Here is a 20987-nt window from a genome sequence, read left to right as displayed (position 1 = left end):
ACACACACACACACACACACACACACACACAAACCCTAATCTTTTTTTTTTTCGGAGCTGGGGACCGAACCCAGGGCCTTGCGCTTGCTAGGCAATCGCTCTACCACTGAGTTAAATCCCCAACCCCCACAAACCCTAATCTTAAAGGGTCAGGTCCATAGTCCGACAGCTTATAATTTGAAATGTTAGTAAAAGCCTCGTTGATTCACAGAGGGGACCTTCTGACGTCTCGGCTGAAGGTGTTTTCGGTGGCAGCTGCTGACATGCAGGTGGGGAACAGGAATGGCGAGGCTCGGCCCTGACTACTGAAATGATGTCCGTCGCCCTGATCCCTCGGTTCTCTCCAGTCTCTCAGACCGGCTAGGGCGGCGCCCCTTCATCTAGTGGGCAGGGCGTTGCCCCTCTCCAGGCACCTGTTGAACCACTCTGAGCGTGACCTGGGGAGAAGTTGGAGTCTCTGAGCGGGAGAGACACGTGTGGGGTAGGTGTGGCCTGAGGAGGTGGCTGCGCCTGTCCCTAGCGATGAGACTCAGGCACAGGTGGCTCAGTCACTGAGGAGCTCCATTGTTATGGCTGTGTGTCTGTGGCCTGCTGGACTTTCTCTCCCTGGTCTCAGGAGCCGAGGCAGGAGAGTCCTAGCATGCAGGTCCAAGGAGGTTCTAACAGACTTCTTAAAGCCTTCACCTTGCCAGCCTGTCCCAAACTAGAGGTTGGGTGCCTTGCTTCCTTTTTCATACAAGATAAACCCACTGAGCAAGTCTGTGCCAAAATCAGGGGAGTTGGGGACCCTGGAGTCCCTGCCTTGACTGCCATGTGGGTTAGAAGCAAGTCCTAGAATGTGGTCAAGAGCTGTCTCTCCTCTCCTCTCCTCTCCTCTCCTCCCCTCCCCTCTCCTCTCCCCTCCCCTTCCCTCTCCTCTCCTCCCCTCCCCTCTCCCTCCCCTCCTCCCCCTCCCTTTCCCTTCTCCCTCCTTTTCCCCCTCTCCTCCCCCCCCCTCTGTCCCTCCACCCCTCATCCCCACATCTCAGATTTTTTCCAGCCTCTCCTCTTTTCTCTCCCCCTGCCCTTGCTACAGTGGATTCATGCTTGCTCAGCATTTTCTTCGTGGCAGACCTGGTGTTAAACCTTCCACCAACAATCCCATGGTAGTCAGTGGAGAGGGGAGGAAGGAGCCTGAGAAGCTGCCCAAGGCCACTGGATGAGAGTCAGGCTCCTACTCCAGGCTCAATCACATGCTGTGTTTCTGCAGCTCCTTGGCTGGTGATCACTTGGGATGGCAACCCCAGAGACCAAAACTCAGAAACATAGCTCAGACATTTCCCCACCTCCGGGAAGCCCTCTCTGGCTCCTCCCCCAGAGCGCGTGAACTGACTCTCTCCCACACTTACCTCATAGCACTGAGAGGCACAGGCAGACTGCACCGTCTGACTCGGCCAGGTTAGGTCACTGCGCCTATAGGAGGGAGGGTTCTGGGGCCTAAGGGCCTTCCTGCTTTACCCAGGAGTATGTGTCTGTCCTATGTTCCAGGACAAGAGGACCCTCCCCGGTGGTCATATATGCAGTGCGTCCATCCCTATGCCCACCTGAAGGGGACCTACCTCCTCCTTCCTTAGATCAGCCTACTGATCTTGTGAGAATGTTCTAGGAGGGGAAAGAAAAGGAACAACAAGACCAGGGGTTGGGAGTTAAAGCTGGAAGATCTTATGGAAAACCACCAAGGAGGACTAGGCCAAGGTCAGCATGGCCAGAGCACAAAACAATTATTTAATTAAGTCCTCTCTTACAGGGAAGCCCTTGTGAAGGGACTTGGCCCATGCAAGTCCACTGGCCTGGGGCAGCGCCCAGCTCACCTACTCTCCCCAGCTCCCCAGTGCCCCTCCTTGCTGTGAGCACCCAGGACTCAGCTGTTTGTACCCAGAGACTCCATCTGGCCCCAGGAGGCGTGGCCTCCCCCTGCCCCGCTCCCACACTCCCTGCCAACCTCTGAGGGGTAGCCTCCAGCATTTCGTGTTTAAGGATATTAAATAGTTAAAGTCCTGACTCAGACCTGAGATGGCTCAGCAGGAAAGGTGCTCACACCCAACTGGACAGCCTGAGTTCGATCCCTGAGATGTGCTGGAAGGAGAGCCAACTCTGGTAGTAAGTTTGTCCTCTGACCTCCACACATGTGCCATGGTGTGTGCATACGCGTGCACATACATGAACACACATACACACACACACACACACACACACACACACACACACACATTATAGACTGTGGGAGGCATGGAGGTCCTTGTACTCACAGATAAGCACCAAGGGACCCAGGAATATTAAACACATAGAGTTGTTCCTCCAAAGGAAGGGACGGATAACCTATTATCTGCCCAGAAGGCTGGGAATGGACAAGTTAACAGCCTGGCGACCTTTGCACTATCTGTGTGGCTGTGACCACACCGGCACAGCCTGTCAGTCTATAGAACCTATCTTTATGGAAGATGTCCCATGTACTTTACAAAGAGGTTTGATGTAGTCACACTTTTGCTTTATCGTGCAGACGGGATTGAGTTCATTGTCACTGGGAGAGTCTTCACCCCACTGTGCTGTGCTTAAAAATACCTAAAATAGTCTACCTGGGGCCAGACTCCTGGAGTTCGAGCCAATACCAGCTACTTAGCCTTGTGGAACTGAACTACCTTCTTGCCTCCCAAGGATCGTCACTCTGCTGGCTGAAGCCCTCCTCCCCCTCCCCCTTCCCACAACAGATATGCACACCACACACATAAATGAATGGAATAAAAAAATCCAGCAGTGACTCGAGCCTGATGAAGGAACTTATTTCTGCTACATGGTGGGCAGATTTATTCGGGGAACAAAAGAGATGAGTATATGCCTTCTGCAGGCAAAATCTGCAAAAGTCACCTAGAAGCTGCGGGTTCCTGTGACAAGGATGCTGAGCGGGGACCCAGAGGTGGTCAGGGGCTTCCGCCAAGTTACCGCACCAGGCTGGGCCACTCTGGGGTTGGGAGTCTGAAGTCCCATTTCCCAGGAGCTCTGGAGTCCCGTTCTGTGGGATGGAGTGTGACGTCTAGGGTCAAATTCTTTTGCTGTTTCCAAGGGGTAGTGTGTGGAAAGCACAGGAAAGGCCCCACAAAGGCTATAGAGGAAAAGGGCAAAGAATGCATGATTGATTGTGGGTGGGACTTGCAGCACCCGCCTGTTAAATTCCTGTCTGCCCGAGACCCACCAGGAGCACCAGAAAGGTGTGTTTTGCAAAGACGAAACCCTCAAGCCCCTGCAAGGGCTCCAGGCTCCCTGATTAGTTACTGACTCGCCCATTACCATTCTATGCATTCCGCAGAGGGGAAAACAGGTTTGTCAGTCATTCCCTTAAGGCTACGTAGTAGGCAGCTGGGATCTACAGACAGGCCCCATTGGCTCCAGAGCCTGAACTCCAACCCATCCTCTGCTATGATTCAACACCTCCTGCTGAGCCCGAGCTAGCCCGCTCTGATGAAAGTTGCAGGCCTGGACTTTAACGACATATACCAAGGCTGGCTCTAGTCGTTTGCAGACAGCGGACAGGCTAGCATTGGTGCCCGCCTGCTCCACAGTCTATCAGGGATTTAGCCTTGGGTACCCTAGAAGCTGGACCATGCCTTCCTTTTCCATGACCCCAGGGGAGCTGCTGCTGTCATGGCTGCCGTATGCCTTGTGAGAATGTTAAAAGTTTGGGCAGGGGGTTGGGGATTTAGCTCAGTGGTAGAGCGCTTGCCTAGGAAGCGCAAGGCCCTGGGTTCGGTCCCCAGCTCCGAAAAAAAGAACCAAAAAAAAAAAAAAAAAAAAGTTTGGGCAGGTTCTTGGTTTGCAGACGGGGAGCCCTCTGGTGTATGCCAACCTGCCCCTTTGTATGTTCTGTGAGGGTGTTTTGCTGGGCAGCCCCCTGTGCAAATAACCTCCCTAAGATCTCCTGTCCTCCTCAGCAGCCTCCCTGTGGGCCCTCACAGCTGAAGTGACTGACCCTGGGGACCATACCCTTCACCCACCCCCGACCTGGTACCATCCTGTTCTCCAGCCTATAACCCCAGGGAGCACCTTCTCCTCTGCAGATTTCAGTTCTGGGCTCAGTAGCCCCTTCCTGTGCGGTGCCTCCCTCACCCTCACTGGGAGCAGCTCCCGCATCCTGCTTGTCAGTCCTTGCACAGGCCCTGGTATGACTGTGGCCTCCTTGTTGCTCTACCAGGTGGCCGGTTTGGACTCCCTTCTAACAGGATGTCAACCCCGCCTGTGGAATTTGTTCCCTGTGGTGTACAGTAAGGACACCAGCTACAGCTGAGCAGTGCGATTCAGTAGATGCTACAACTAATACTGAGCTGGGGTGAGGGTGGGGGTGGGGTGGGGGTGTGTCCTGGGGAGGGCACATCAGTCAGACAACCTGCTCCCTATAGTACCGTCTGGCAGAATGGGAGAGAAGACGAGACTTGCAGGGCACAGGAAGAACCACCGGCCTAAGCTAGAAGGTATGAAGGCAGCAGACTAGAAAGGAGACTAGAAAGGAGCCGATGGTCAGCCAGGTCTTGGGCTTAGGGTCTTCATCTGACTTGCTAGGCACTCCGAGGGATTGTGATGTTCTGATGTCGCCCTCATGTGGCCAACATAGGTATGACGGCTGTTTAAGCATCGGTCTCGCCTCCACTCACCAGCCAGTCTCCACTTCACGGAAAGTGCCTCTGTTGTCCCTTCCCAGGCTCTGCCACATACTTGGAGTCACCTTCTGCAACAAGGATACAGCCCATCAGAACAGATGTTCTGCTTGAATTCCCTCCCTGGCCTCCTGTGACCATCACAGGAAGTCTGGATGCCTCAGCACAGCATGGCAGCTGTCCCCGGATGGGCTCCCGTTTGAAATGAATCTTCTCAGTCTGCACCTGCAGCTCTCTCCTGGCCTCAACAGCGCTCCTGCCTGCATTTCTCTGTTCCTTCTTTAGTATGCTGGGTACTGAGCTGAGGGCCTCAAGCACACTAGATGCTGTCCCTTTGAGTCATATCCTTGGCTCTCCTACCTACCCGATTCATCCGGCTTATTCATTCATTACATGCTACAGCCACAGGGACAGCCATGGCGAAAGCCATGGAGACAGCCAAGGGTTGGGGTGGCAGCTATGGGAACAACCACAGGTGCAGCCATGGGACAGCCAAGGGGACAACCATGGGGCAATCATAGACACAACAACCGGGGGTGGGGCAGCCATCAGGACAGCTACAGGGACAACCATGGGGCAGTCACAGGAATAACCACAGAGGGGGCAGCCATGGGGACAGCCACTCCTCCCATAGATCACCACACATGCCCTTCTGCTGCCGATGCCTCCAATTGTATAGGCTGAATTTTCTTGATCCTGTCCTTAGGAACTCCTCTGACAACCTGGTCTGTAGGGTCCTCATGGTATCTGGTATGTGACAGCTGGAGCCTTTGTCACCAGGACCATGGAGAAGTGGGCTTTGTTGGTATTTAAATTTTCTGCCTGGGCTACTCTGATGGAAACTAGGTCCATTGCATTTGCAGATGGAGCCTCATCCTCTAGCCCCGAGTCACTGGTGAGCAATGCCTAGCAAAGACATGCTACATGAATGGAAGGCTGACGGGTGGGTGGTGGACAGGTGATGAGTGGGTAGGTGAATGGTGGACTCATGGAGTGGGTGGGAGGGTGGGGTGATAGATGAATGATGAGATAAAAATGGGTAGGTGGGGTAGATAGATGAGTGAAACAGGCAATCAAGAGATGAGGAAGGAAGATCAAGAGAGGGATAGAAGGAATGGATGGAAAGATGGGCTAGATGGCTAAAGAGATGAATGGAAGAATGGGAAAAGGATGGATGGATGGATGGGTGGGTGGATGGATGGGTGAATGCAAAGATAGGTAGATTGGTGAATGGATGAGCAGATGGGTAGATGTGTAGGTGGATAAGAAAAAAGATGGATGGATGGACGATGGTTGGAAATACAGATGATGGATGGATGGATGGACAGATGGATGAGTAGATGGATGGACGGATGGGTGGGTGGGTGGATGGATGGATGGGTGGGTAGGTGGGTAGATGGATGGATGGATGAATGAGTGGGTGGGTGGATGGATGGGTGGGTGGATGGGTAGGTGTGTGTGTGTGGGTGGATGGATGGAAACATAGGTGATGGATGGGTAGGTGGATGGGGGATGGACGAATGGACAGATGGATAGATAGAAGATTGGATGGAAGGATGGGCAAATGGAAGGGTAAGTGGATGGGCATGTGGATGGATGTAAGAATGGATGGGTGGATGAATGAGTGGATGTGTATATGAGTTCTCAGATACATGAACAATAGAAGTATGGATGAAGAATCATCTTTTCCAATTCCCTGCATGAGGGTAGGAGAGACAACTGTGCCCATCCCCAGATTCTGACGAGAATGCGAGGACATGAGTTCCCTGAGCCCCTCTCTGGCTTGCATATGTCCTGCCCAGCGTATGTCATAAGGACAGGTCTCGACTTTACTTCTCAAGCCTAATTGCCATTTTGTCGTCTCTGGTTCAGTCCTGGTCTTTCAAAATTTCCTCTTCACACACATGCTTTCTTCCCTCTCGTGTGTCTTCTTCAGAGAAAGAGCGCCTTCTTCCTCTCACCTGGGTACTCCTTGTGAAGCTTCTGTCGCAGGACCCGCCCCTCTGCACAACAAGCGAAAAGAGAAAGGTTTTAGGAGCTCAGGAGCTGTGCCAGTCAGTTTCCGGTTACAGCTCTGTGCAGATGTTTTGATGTTATTTTGAGGGACAAAGGGGATCTGAGAACAAAGAGTTTGGGAACTACTGTCTGGACCACAAAGCTCTCTGACCACTGGCCCAGGAGAGAGCAGGTTGGGGGAAAGACTATGCCTTAGGGTGGTTCTTGAGCCCAGTTTATTCTGTGTGTGTGTGTGTGCATGTTCATGTTGTATGTGTATGTGTGTGTATGTGTGCATGTTCATGTTGTATGTGTATGTGTGTATATGTGTGCATGTTCGTGTATGTATGTTTGTGTGTATGCATGTGTGTGGTGTGTGTGCATACATGTGTGAGTGTGCTGTGTGTGCACGCTTGTATGTGCACGAGTGTATGCCTGTGTGTGCTTAGAGGTCAAAGAAGGACATATCCTGCCTTTCATTCTCTACTTTGTTCCTTAGCTAGACGGTTGATCAGCAGTCCCCCTTAGTCTGTCCTATGCACCCCAGCACTGGAATATCATACCTGGCCACACCCAGCTTTTAAAAAAAAACATAGACTTGGGTCCTTATCTTTGCTCAGCGAGGGCTCTCACCCATCTCTCTAGCCCAGCAATTAATTCTCAAATGGCCCAATAAAGCACATATGTCCCTTTCTATGGGGTGTGGGAGAGTAAAGAATTGTTTTAACAGTGCTGGGCCTCAGTGGTGGTTCCAGTAATGTTCCTGTGGCTTTTTCATATTCTCGAGGTTACTCTGAATATGCAGTTTAAAAACTAGATTTTTTTTTTAAACAATGTTTCCTGGTTACTGTGGCACATGCCTTCTTAAACTCTGCTGAGAGTTTGTCCTAAGGGAAGGTGAGGGGCTTTAAGATGTTTCTAAACTCAGATATAATTATCACCGATTATTTCTAAGTGACAGCCCTGAGGTCAAGACTGGGAGAATTCACTTCCACCTGGGAATCTGGAGGTGTCCCTGCGGGAGAGGAGGCATGCACAACACACATGGGCATGCGCAGTGCATGCACACACAGGTGCCTGCTCAGGCATATACATGCGCTTTGTGGCTCATGGTGGGGCGGGTTCCTGACCTGATTCCTCCCCCTTCTGTGTCAGGGATAGAGGTGACACACATTCACTGAGGAGCTGCTGTGTGTCAGACATCAGCTCGAACCTTAGACTCTGCCCATGCAGTAATCAGCCCATTTACCGCCCCAACCCCATTTTACAGATAGAAAAACTGAGACTAAGAAAGTCTGGTGAGAGAGCAAGGGCACCCAGGAAGGAAGCAGCAGGCTGTGAACAGTTTCTGATGTTCTGGGATGCAGTCTTGAAGACTCTCGCACTTGTCTGAACTGGTTTGAATGAACCCCAATCTTAGAAATCATAGAATCAAGTGAGAAAGATCAGGAGACCAGAAAGGCCAGCCTGGGGTTGGGATGCAGCTCAGTTGACAGAGTGTTGCCTCATTGCACTAAGTCCTGTGTTCTATCCCCTCATACAGAAACCCAGCATGGTGGTTTATGGTGTGGGCCTGTAATCCCAGCAGGTGAGGGCAGTAGAATCAGACGTTTAGGGCTATCCTTAGCTACAATAAGTAGAGGATCTGGGCCAGCCTGGGCTACATGAGACCTTATGAGAAAGAGGCAGGGTAGGGGGCTTCCAATGTATGAAGCATCCCTAGGGAGGTCAGGGCCTCTCATGGAAGGGATCCCTCTTCTCCTGCAGCACTAGCAGGCTGCCTGCTTTGGGGGTTCCATATCTGCAGGTCCACACTCTCAATCCCTGTCACCGTCACCTGGTATCTAGGGACTGGCATCGATGAATGGGAAGACGCTATTCCATGCAGAGTCATGATGGTCCTGTGTGTGTGTGTGTGTGTGTGTGTGTGTGTGTGTGTGTGTGTGTGTGTGTGTTTGTGAGAGAGCCTGGCTGTTTCCCTACAGAACCTCAACTAGCAGCTTGGCTACTCTGCCCCCAGCCTATTTCACAGACTGGACCTTGTCACTCCCTGCTTTATGCATGACCTCCGGTGACACATGCTAGTGATAACCAGCTGCCGTCTGAGAAGCAAGGAGTCTCAGACAATTCAAACCGGGAGGTTTGGGCCTCCTAAATGGCTCAGCAGGTAATGGTGACTGCAGTGTACCCTGACGACCTGAGTTCAAGTCTCAGAACCCACAAGAAGCTAAAGGGAGAGAAGGGACTCCTCAAAGTTGGCCACGTATGCCACAATAACAGATTTTGATCCGGTGTCCCCCAAGTCTCCCCCAAGACCTGTGCCTGCCTGGCTCCACTCCCAGAACTCTACATGTTTTCACCCAATCCTATGACAACGGGAAGTGGTCCCCATTTTACAGGGGAAGAAAGGGAGGCTCAGAGAGACGAAGAAATTGACCCTGAGGCCACCCAGGTAGCAGACACAGAGAGAGCTGGAGTTATAGGTGGGAGCAGGACATAAAGGGACAGGAAGTGGGACTCAAGGACTCTGAGCCAGGCTTGGGGTGACAAGGTGTTCTCTGGCAGTGGGGTTGGGGTCTGTCCAGGGTAGTTTGGACCATTAGCGCTCACCTGCTTGTCGACGTTGCTTAACACACCGTCCATGGTTGGGTATGCCCTGGGCCGCATCCCCTGGCTGCAGGATGTGGCACTCATAGCCTGAGGGACAGAGGAGTGGCTCTGCCCCATCCTCAGTGGTGCTGCAGGCCTCTGCTGTGGAGGGACACAGGCCAGGTCTCAGATGGCAGGCCTGGGAGCAGACAGTGCACCCCACCCAAAAAGGCCAATTTCCTCCCCCCACCTGGGTGCCAGGCTATGTCAGTGCCTCTCACACAGTGCACACAGTGCGCTCAGACACCAAGCCATTTACATACATACATGTGTGCCCAGAGAGGCCACTCCAACCTGCTTTCAGACTCCAGGCTGTACCTTGCATACAGACACCTCGAGAGATCACTTCCCATCAGCACCCCTACACACAAACACGATCACAGCACCCTACACACACCATCATACAAAGAACATGTGAACACATGTACACCCTGACACTTGCACTCACAGATATAGTCACGTGTGTACACAATGCAACCATCCACAATCAACACATATACACACACGCTTTCACACATGTGTGTTTATTCAGACACACATATGTTCAACCACAACCACACGAACAGTTGTGTGCAGAGTAGCATACCCTGATGGATGTGGTCTACATGAGGATGTGCAATGCTGCACGTCCAGCAGTGCACACACACAAATACGCTATCCCCAGCAAGCCTCAAGCCTGTATACAGTATGCGGTTCCTTTAAGAAACTGTCCTCTGGCAATCCACTGAACTGAGAACGGGACCCCCGTTGAAGGAATCTTAGAAAGGACTGAAAGAGCTTGAAGGGGCTCGAGACCCCATATGAACAACAATGCCAACCAACCAGATCTTCCAGGACTAAGCCACTACCCAAAGACTATACATGGACTGACCCTGGGCTCCAACCTCATAGGTAGCAATGAATAGCCTAGCAAGAGCACCAGTGGAAGGGGAAGAAGCCCTTGGTCCTGCCAAGACTGAACCCCCAGTGAACGTGATTGTTGGGGGGAGGTGGTAATGGGGGGAGGATGGGAAGGGGAAGCCCATAGGGGGAAGGGTTAGGGGGATGTTGGCCCGGAAACCGGGAAGGGGAATAACAATTGAAATGTAAATAAGAAATACTCAAGTTAATAAAGATAAAAAAAATAAAAAATAAAAATAAAAAAAAGAAGAAGAAGAAAGAAACCGTCCTCTGCTCTCCGTCCACACAAGGAACCTTTCTCCATAGGTGGTAACGAGCCCTTTAAGACTTTAGGGGGTCCCAGACCCGCTTCCTTCTTGTTCTCTCTGTCTGGGAGAGCCTCGCTCTTTCTCTGCACAAGCGTCCCTGTGACCCATGGAGAGCTCCATGAGGAGGGCTGGCTCTGATCTGGGGACCCGGCGCGCTCCTGGGCAGGTACCTTGTAACACTTCCTCCGGACCATCCAGCAGCCAGCCATTGCCACCAAGCCACCGTGGTTTGGGCTGCACCAGCCAGTCTAGAACTGTCAGAGAACTGGGTGAGAGGGAGGGAGGCCTTCCGGGGGCAGGGTCATGTGACCAGCCCTGAGGGAGGAGCGCATCATCCCATCGAAGAAGTGAGGATGGCTCCAGCACACTGCCCTGAGGGGCAGGCTACAGGCCACCCTCATCCTCCTGTCCCCCAATCCCACCCGCCAAGCGCTAAAGCACAGTACAAGCAGGCTATCAACTGAGTTGTGTCCCACCCTGGATACATAGATATACATGTATTTTGAATTTTATTTTCATAGTGTGTGTGTGTGTGTGTGTGTGTGTGTGTGCGTGTATACACGTGTGCGCATGCGTGCATGTGCATGTGGAAAGTCAGGTGACATCTTGCATGAGTGTTTTCTCTCCTTTGACCATAGGGGGTCATCAGGTTGGTAGCAGGTACCGTTAGCTTCTTATCCCTTCCTCTCTTTTTTTTTTTTTTTTTCTTCCGGGGCTGGGGACCGAACCCAGGACCTTGCGCTTCCTAGGCAAGCGCTCTACCACTGAGCCAAATCCCCAACCCCTATCCCTTCCTCTCTTATGGGCTGAGCCAGCCTATAGATTGGGCCCCCTTTTAAAGGGTAGAATTGTACGGAGGTGACATTGTCCCTGGGCTGAGTCTATTCCACGCTGGGGGGGGAGGGGCTGTGTGCTTGCAGGTGAGGCAGCTGCACCTAACAGGAGCTGCACAGCTGCAGCTGAGGGCTGCAGGTGAGCACCCAGGCTAGGTAGCAGGAAGCTCGGCACAAACAGAGCTCAGCTCTTTCTCTCCCCTGGGCCAGCATGGCGCCCACCTGACCTCCAAGCCCCTGACCCCAGCTCAGTTTACCTGGTGGCGGTGGCACCGCCTCCAGGCAGGCATAGGCACAGCCGTTGTAGCAGCAGCGTCTGTGCCGTGGGCACTCAGAGTCAGACTGGCAGCGTGTGGCCTGACAGGCACCCGGGGGCAGCGACCGTGGCGGTGGTGGGCAGCGGTCTGCGTGGGGCTGCCGGGAGCCTGTCGCCGCAACCTCTTCAGCCTGTGGGACAGAGTGGAAGGGCATTGACCTAGGTTCTCAGCCTGAGCTTCTTCCCTGGGATAACAGTTATCTGGGCAACGAGTGGGGAAGGTCTGGGGTTGACTTGCTGTTTCTCTGCGAGTCCCCCCAAAGATGGCTGAAAAAGGAAAGCAGGGAAGGAGGGAGGGAGGAAGGGAGGGAAGGAAAGAGGGAGGAGGGGGAGGAGGGAGGGGAGGAGGAAGAGAGGAGAGGAAGGAGGGAGGGGAGGAGGGAGAGAGGAGAGGAGGGGAGAGGGGGGAGGAGGGGGGGGGGGGGAGGAGGGAGGGAAGGAGGGAGGGGAGGAGGAAGAGAGGAGAGGAGGGATGGGAGGAGGGAGAGCGGGGAGGAGGGAGGGGAGGAGGGAGAGCGGGGAGAAGGGAGGGGAGGAGGGAGCGAGGAGAGGAGGGAGGGGAGGAGGGAGCGAGGGGAGGAGGGAGGGGAGGAGGGAGGATGAGCTACGGAAGGAAAGCATTTTTGGAGTGTATGCTGGAGAAGCAGTCTGCAAGGTAAGCATGATCCCCTATGAGACTGCTCTTATCTGTCTACATGTGTCTGCACATACATGACTACACATGTAAACACACATGCAGATTCATGTACGTGTATTTTTCTATAGAAACATAGTTTTGTTTATAGTACATCCAAGTACCTGGAACTTTGAGAATTCACACATCACACACAAGAGAACATCTTAACACCATCTTGGATACATCTCACACGGTAGAACACCTGATGGCCAGAAGGTGGTGCTGTTCAGAAAGGGTGGCGGAAACTTTAGGAGGGAGGGTGTGGTTGGAGGGAGTAGGTCACGGGCCTATCTATGACTTTGAAGGGGATATTTGGTCCCTTCTTGTCCCCAGAGTCCTGACTGACATGACGTAAATCTTTTCTACCTCACATTTCTGCTGCCAGTATGTTCTGCCTTGCCAAGGTCCACAGCCACGGAGCCAGTCAACTATGGACTGAACCCTTAGACACAGTCATGTTTTCCTCAAGTGATGTTGTAGTGGCAAATACCAGACTGACAGGGCTGGTGTGCTGGCCACATATATGTCAACTTGACATAAAATATAGTCATCTGAGAGGAGGAAACCTTGGTTAAGAGAATGCCTCCACAAGATCGGGCTGTACTGTGGGCCAGCCTGTAGAAGGTTTTCTTAGTGATTGATGGATGAGGGCACCGCCCATTGTGGGCGGTGCCATCCCTGGGCTGGTGGTGCTGGGTTCTATAAGAAAGCAGGCTGAGCAAGGCATGTGGAGCAAGCCAGGAAGCAGCACCCTCCGCGTCCTCCTGCTCCAGGTCCTTGTCCTCACTTTTTGTTGATGAACTTTTGTATGGAACTGTGTGCAAACAAGCCCTTTCCTCTCCAAGTTGCTTTGGTCATGGAATTCCATCACAGCAGTAGCGACCCTAAGACAGCTAGTGGGATGGCTTAGAGGGTAAAGTTACTTGCCGCCCTGCCTACTGGTTAGTTTGATCCCCGGGACCCACATGGTGGAAGGAGAAAGCAGACCCTGACAAATTTTCCTTTCATTTTCTCCCCAAGATGTGTGTGTTGTCCCCCCCCCCAAATTAAATGTTTTAAAAGCCTGACTATCCCACCTGCAAGGAGTAACATGGGGCTGGAGAGATGGCTCAGGGGTTAAGAGCACTTGCTCTTGCAAAAGACCCAGATTTGGTTCCCAGCACCCTCCTGGCAAACTCCAGTCCCAAAGGGTATGAGTCCATCTTTGGACCTCTGTGAGCAGCAAAATGTACATGCTGCAGATATACAAGCAAAATAGTCTTTCACATATATTTAAATATTATACAAATGGCCAGGCAATGATGGTGCACACCTTTAATCCTGGCACTCAGGATGCAGAGGTAGGCAGATCTGTGAGTTCAAGGCCAGCCTGAGTTCCAGGACAGCCAGGGCTACACAGAGAAAACCTGTGTCAAAACACACACACACACACACACACACACACACACACACACACACACGCAGGGGCTGGAGAGATGGCTCAGTGGTTAAGAGCACTGATTGCTCTTCCAGAGGTCCTGAGTTCAAATCCCAGCATCTACATGGTGGCTCACAACCATCTGTAATGGGATCTGATGCCCTCTTCTGGTGTGTCTGAAGACAGCTACAGTGTACTTATATATAATAAATAAATAAATCTTTAAAACACACACACCACACATATACATACACATAGACACATATATACACACAAATATATTCACATACATGCATATATACATATACCACACATACACATATACATACACATGCATATATACATACACACACCATATATATATACACACATATACACATGCATATATATACACACATATATGCAAACACATATATGAAGAGACTTAGGCAGTCAGGTCTTGACTATGTGTATACACATTCATCAGAACATATGTGTTTAGTGTATGTGTGTATATGCATTATGCATGGGGGGATGAAGATGGGAAGACTGTGTGTCAAAACAGCAACAGTGACTCACACTTGGTAACTGAACTCTGATTTTGTTTTCCAATTCACTTTTACATACAGGGTCTCGTACATCCCTTGAACTTGTGGTCCTCCTTTCTCCACCTCCCGAGTGCTTCCTTCCTAGCTGAAATGACAGCTGGACTTCCCTGAGGCTTGTGATGGACAAGCGCAAGCTGTTAAAATGGTTCTGGCTGAGACAGTGCGTGTGGGAGCCGGAACTGTGCTCCAGGCTGTGCACCCTCCTCATGGAATCTGTGGAGTGTTCAAAACAGCTGGGCTGCATGAGAGAGGTCTAGCCCTGGGAAGGGTCTAACAAGACCTAGGGAGTCAAAAGACCCTGGGGCCGAACTTCTTAGCTTCTTTAAAGAAAAAGGGAGGAGGGGTTGTTTATCTCAGACTTCCATAGTCAACACTAAGTGCGTTTGCTGTGTTTGATCAGGCTCTGTCTCACTCCAGTCCATCCAGTGTGCTTGAGAAGAACTCAGCTCTGCCCTGTGGTCATGGTGGCTTCACATCTGGGTCCTGGGAGTCAGCATCTAACTCTGCCTCAGATCTGATGTGTGACCTTTTACCATGCGGGGGACAACATGGGTTTTGTGACAGACACATTGAGACAGGCACGGTACCCGGTGTGGCTTTTGTCCCTGAGTGGAAACCAGCTCAATCTATCTTACGGCTGGATCACCTTTCAGCCCTCAGCATATACAGCCTCCTGAAGGTGGTCTTCCTGCACTAACAGATGACATGGGTCTTTCTGCTACAGTCCGTACTCCCACACCCTTCTGGGCCGCCATATCTGAGGCTGCAAATGCATGCACTACCGCTGATGTCCTGCAGAGGGCGTCTGGTCATGGGGAATAAGCACTGCTCCTGCTCCTGGAGTTAGTACCAGAGCAGTCAGTAGTTTTCTGTTTCCTGTCCAGGAGCTGGGGCGCAGGGGTGGTGGGGGGCTTTGGCCTATAGCCCACTTCACCCAGACAATCTGTCTCTTCTCGCTTGCACAGATTGCTCGTTCAACTCGTGAAAAGTAGGGGGCTCTGTTAGTAAAGAACTTGCCTTGCAAGTGTTAAGTACCTGAGTTCAATTCCCAGCACCATTATTAAAAAAAAAAAAGAAAAAGAAAAAGAATCCAGCCCTAATGTGAGGTGCTTGTATTCCTGGTGCTGGAGAGAGACAAACCAGCCTAGCTTACTTTGTTTGTTCTCTGTCTCAAAAGACAAGGTGAACAGAGTCCCAGGAATACCTGAGCTTGTCCTCTGGTGTCCACATGTATGCCCACACATGCACCCATACTTGCTAGCGTTTGCATGCATTTACAAAGCTCTCTGCCCCCAATATGCACCCATACACTTATTCTCTCACATATACACACATAGAGATGTAGGCTAACCACAAAAATACATACATACCCACATATATACATCTCCATCTCCCCCCCCCCAAAAAAAACACATATGGAAATCAGGAAATGAACAGTAAGAGAAAGACATTGCTAAGTGGATAAGAAGAGGAAGGCCTGAGGCTAGCATTCCCCCAGGGACTCAAGGGAGACCTGTGCGAGGTTTTGGACCCCCTTAGTCTTCCGTCTTTAGCATCCTGATGCTGATTCCCACATTTGTATGCTGTCCCCAGTTGCTTGGAAACTGCTGGCGGGGGATGTCACCCCTCACGCTATGCTCCACATTCATCATCTAGAGGATTAAGTGAACTGTGTCTTTCTTGTTCAGCCTCACCAGCCCTAATCCTGATCCACCATGACAGCCATGCCGGCCCCCTTCAGAGGGGGACTGAGAGCCTCTGGGTACGGCTTTCTCCACAGCAGGCCCCATTCGCAGACACCGTGGTGCCCAGGGGTCAGCAGGATCCTCTTCTCTGACCTCTCTGGCCTCCTATCCCATTAGTTGGTCATGGACAGCCCTAGTGAGGAGCGGTCTGTGAAGAAATCAGTTGTATACGGACCACTGCTGTCCCGTGGGAACACAAGCCTGTTTCTCACGAAGGAGTTAAGCACCTTAGACTCCTTCCTGACAAGAAATGGTTACTGGTGACCATTTACTGAGGAGCCCTGATTAAAGGGTTTTGAGGAACATTCTGTGTCCTACAAAATGACGCTTAGAAACACTCTCAACAAAGGGTGCTTCCTGAGATCTGAGAAACTCAAAGAAACACAGGGTGTACCCTGCAGCCCCACCCAGCTCAGGTTAAAGGTTTGGCAACCCCAAAGATCAGGTCAGGACTGGCTCCCCCAGCCACTCCTCCCCTTCTCCTTCTGTCTTCCTTGTGGCCCTCTCCGCCTACCAGATGCCCTGGTTGCCCCTGCCAGCCATCCACCACCTGCCTGGCTGGTCACTTGTGTACTCTCTACCCACACACGGCACCCGTCCAGCCTCTCGCCACTAATGGATGTGCCTCTGTGCATGTGTGTACACATGTGTGTCTGTGTGTGCATGTATCTGTGTGTGTCTATATGTGCCTGTATCCTCCTGTATGTCTGTGTGTCTGTGTCTGTGTGACCCCCACACTCTAAAGACAAGACAGGGCCAGCCCATGCACCTTATTCCAGAGGCTGCCATGATACCATCAATGCGTCCTGCTTTTCACACAGGCTGCCCCCATCTACCTGCTGCTTTGCGCATTTGTGCTTGAACCCAGGCGCTAAGCCTACCTTTAGGCAGACTCAAGAGGAACAGGGCTAACCCTGGAGACAGGTCAAGGCGGAGTTGAGATTGAGGGCTCACATTTAAGAATCTGACCAGTTTGGGGCTGAACCTTGGAGCAATGGGATCGATTCTACAGGGAAACAGATAGACATACACAGACACACATACATACAGAGACACACACAGATACAGATAACACACACACAACACAGACACACAGATACACTCACAGACAATATACATACAAAACACAGAAACAGAGACAGATACACACACACGCACACACACAAAACACAGAGACAGATAGACACATGCAGATACACATTTACACACAGACACACATAATATACACAAAGATACAGATAACACACACATACAAAACACAGACACACAGATACATACAGAGAGATACATACATAGGTATATACGCAGATATACACAGATACACTCACAGACAACATACATACAAAACACAGAAACAGAGACAGATACACACACACATACACACACACACACAAAACACAGACAGACACACGTAGATACACATTTACACACAGACACACATAGATATACACAAAGATACAGATAACATACACATACAAAACACAGACACACAGATACATACAGACACAAATACATACATAGATATATACACAGATATACCCAGATACACTCACAGACAACACACAAAGCACAAAGCACAAAGAGACAGACAGACACAGGCTCACATAGACTCCCACAGACCCACAAACCCACATAGACCCACACACAGACACACACAGACACACACAGACACAGACACACACACAGACACACACACACACACACACACACACACACACACCCCAATAGTTTGTCTTGAGCAGCTTAGTCAGTGGAAGGCTTGCCTGGACTGCATAGAGACCAGAGTTCAATCCCCAGCCTTGGATAAACTAGCTATGGTACACACGCCTGCAACCCAGGCACTCAGGATGTAGAGGCAGGAAGATGGGATGTTTAAGGCCATCCTCAGCTACAGAGGGAGTCTGGGCTGTCTGGATTCTTTTGAAGGTAAATAGCAGTATTGTCCCCACCAGAAAGACCTGGGGAACGGCCCCTGTCTCGGGAGCTGGCACCCCACCTGTGGAGCTGCCCTCACCCCACGCCTCCCCAACATTCGCCACGCCTTCATTCCACAAGAGAGTTTTGCCCTTCTTTGGAATGTTCTAGAGACTTCATGGCTAGACCAATAAAAATGTCCTCCAGGACTGGTTTGCCTGGGGGAGGAAGAAAGCCAACTTTCCTTCCAAGTCTCGCTTGCCCTTCCTCTGGAATTTGGACGTCAGAGATCTAAAAATAGGCGTCTCCCTGGCCCGGTGCTGGGGTTCAGCGTGGGGATGCACCAGACCTCCACGGCAGGCCATGGGGACAGAACCCAGGAGAAGCTTGGGCCCTTCCCAGGGGGAGCTCAGGAGTGCTGAAACTTCAGCTCGAGCAGTGTTGCTGTCCGATGCCCATAGGAAGCCCCTCTAGAACCTTCCATGCTTTCCTTTATGCCCTGGGTGATGTAGACATCCTCTGTCTGCACCTATGCACTTTGGGTTCTCAGTTAGATCCGAGTCTGGACCTCAAGATAGTGCCCCTGTCTTCTTCACTGGGCCCAGGTCCAGACATGGGCAGACGCTAGGCCAGAGAGACCCACCCTAGGCTAAGCCCTCTGCTTCTTTTGTCTCCTACGAAAGCAGCTGGTGAGAAAGTAAACAAATCTAGCTGATAAGAACAACACGAACAAAGAATACAAAGATATCACAAGGGAGGAGAGGCCCGGATGACGCATGTCTGTGAGGTTCTACAGTGATGGCCTGGGAGAGCAGTGGTCATCACCCACAGCTGCTGTGAGCCCCACCCATTATATCTACACGTACATCCCTGCACATACATACATTCAAACACATGTACATATGCATGAGTGTGTATATACACATATACACATGTACATATACATACATACACACATAAACACACACGTACACACACACACACACACACACACACAGTGATACCAGGCATAAAGCAAAGACTGATCTTTTCATTTTTTTTTTCTTCTTTATATGTGTATGGGTGTTTTGCTACACGGATGTCTGTGTGTGAACCACAGTGTTCATGGTGCCTGCAGAGGTTAGAGGGTGTCAGGTCCCCTGGAACTGGAGTTATTCTGTTGTGAGCCACCATGAGGGTGCTGGGACTTGAACCCATGTGGAAGAGCAGCCCGTGTTCTTTTTTTTAAAGATCTATTTATTTATTTTGTATACGAGTACACTGTGACTACCTTCAGACACACCAGAAGAGGGCATCGGATCCCACTACAGATGGTTGTGAGCCACCATGTGGCTGCTGGGATTTGAACTCAGGACCTCTGGAAGAGCAGTCGGTGCTCTTAACCACTGAGCCATCTCTCCAGCCCAGCCCGTGTTCTTAACCTCTGAGCCACCTCTCAGCCTCTCTGGCCCCGCTGAAGCCCTAGCTCTGGGCTTCTCTTGAACCGCAAAGCACCGGCTGCTGTGCCTACACTGCAGACGAGAGAAGCTCACACAGATGTCAACCCTAGGCGCTCTTCAGGGTCTCACTCCGGAAGACATGGTTGGAGTTCCTGTCTGGCCCCTACTGGGAGTCACTCAAAAAATGAACCCGTCTTGCCCTGGGAAAACTCCAGGCCTCAGATACAAGCTGCTCCGTTGAGGGACGTGCTAGGAGGTGGGATCTTCCCGCACTCTAACCAAACACCTGAGCGGCCAATGGGCACCAGGAGAGGATTGTTTAGGCTCAGGGGTTCTGAGGGCTCCCTCTGGATGTAGGCTCACTGCTCTTGCCCCGAAACACAGAACACCACGGAAAGGTGGGGGCGGCAGAGCCAGGAAGTGGGGAGACAGCAGAGAGGAAGGGGCGGGGACAGATCCCTTCAAAGGAATGCCCCCAGCAAGTTACTTCCTCCACCAGGCCTCGCCCCCTCGTGCTCTCAGGGCATCCTGGTCTCATCCCGACTGTCCATTCAGATGTTAGCAGACTAATGCGTCCAGGCCCAGGACTGTAACCTGTCAATCACCTCCCACAGACCCCTTCTCGCAACACTACTGTGTTAGGGACCAGACCTTCATCAACACATGAGTATTTAGGAAATAGTCCAGACCAGACTGTAATGAAGTATCCATTAGACAGACTGGATTTAATTTTTAACTGCGACTCTGTTCTCAATTTAAAAAAAAAAAAAAAAAAAGGCTCCCCTTAAGGCTAAGTCTGCTCCAGATACCTGCAGACGGGAACCCCAGCCCTGACCAGCCCACAGCCATCAAGGGTTCATGAGAGGGTCAAGGCTGTGTGCGCAACTTGCCTCAGTGCATGTGGGCTGCCCTCTTCCTAGTTAAAGGTCCCTCTGAGGCCCAAAAAGGAGCAGCGAGTGGCCCAAGGCTGCAGAGCTATTGAGAGGCAGATACACAAGGACGTGTCAATCTCTGAGTCACGGTCTAGCCTTCCCTGGAGTGGGGTGTTTCCCCCAGCACACATGCTTTCTTTCTCTCCGGCACGAAAGGTCGTCTGAACACCAGGGAGGGGCCAGACAATGCAAAGCCTGGAGACTGTGTCCAGTGGCAGCACAAGGCACAAAGAGCACAGATCTGGGACAAGCAGACAAGCCCTTTTCCGTGCAGCCTGCTCTTTGTCTCTGGCCTGCACCACTCCACTCTCCATCCTCCTCATCTCTAGTTAGACTCTGGTCTCTGAGCTTCAGCCTTCGAGGGATGTGCCTCTTTCTCTGGATTCTTGATCCTTTCTCTTGTCCCTTGAGGACATCCACCTCTTCCAGGAAGCCTTTGGGGATTCCATGTCTCACAGGAACAGCACCTCTAGCTACCTCACCCTCTGACTCCTCCCCCTCCCGTGGCTTCCTGTCTCTTCCATAGAGCATCCAGCCAGGGTGTTCATCTTGAACCCAGATCAGTCTCAGTACAGCTTGGTTTCCCAGCTC

General features: G+C 51.5%; 1 protein-coding gene across 2 annotated transcripts; it reads right to left on the bottom strand.

Annotated features, from left to right (window-relative positions):
- Positions 1–2810: 2810 nt before the first annotated feature.
- On the bottom strand, positions 2811–11814 carry LOC116886496. 2 transcript variants are annotated; one of them, XM_032888000.1, is made up of 6 exons: positions 11628–11814; positions 10708–10791; positions 9291–9431; positions 6647–6688; positions 4683–4756; positions 2811–3139 (listed from the first exon to the last, which is right to left on the bottom strand). In XM_032888000.1, exons 2-6 carry the CDS (start codon positions 10744–10746, stop codon positions 2905–2907), a joined length of 531 nt encoding a protein of 176 aa, XP_032743891.1. In that variant the 5' UTR covers positions 10747–10791; positions 11628–11814; the 3' UTR covers positions 2811–2904. The 2 variants fall into 2 exon arrangements, with proteins under 2 accessions (XP_032743891.1, XP_032743892.1); XM_032888001.1 differs by having other exon boundaries at positions 2811–3049.
- Positions 11815–20987: the final 9173 nt, after the last annotated feature.

The sequence above is a fragment of the Rattus rattus genome, chromosome 17 (genome assembly GCF_011064425.1).
Source record: "Rattus rattus isolate New Zealand chromosome 17, Rrattus_CSIRO_v1, whole genome shotgun sequence".
NCBI lineage: Eukaryota > Metazoa > Chordata > Mammalia > Rodentia > Muridae > Rattus > Rattus rattus.
This window is presented reverse-complemented; position numbering and strand designations above follow the sequence as displayed.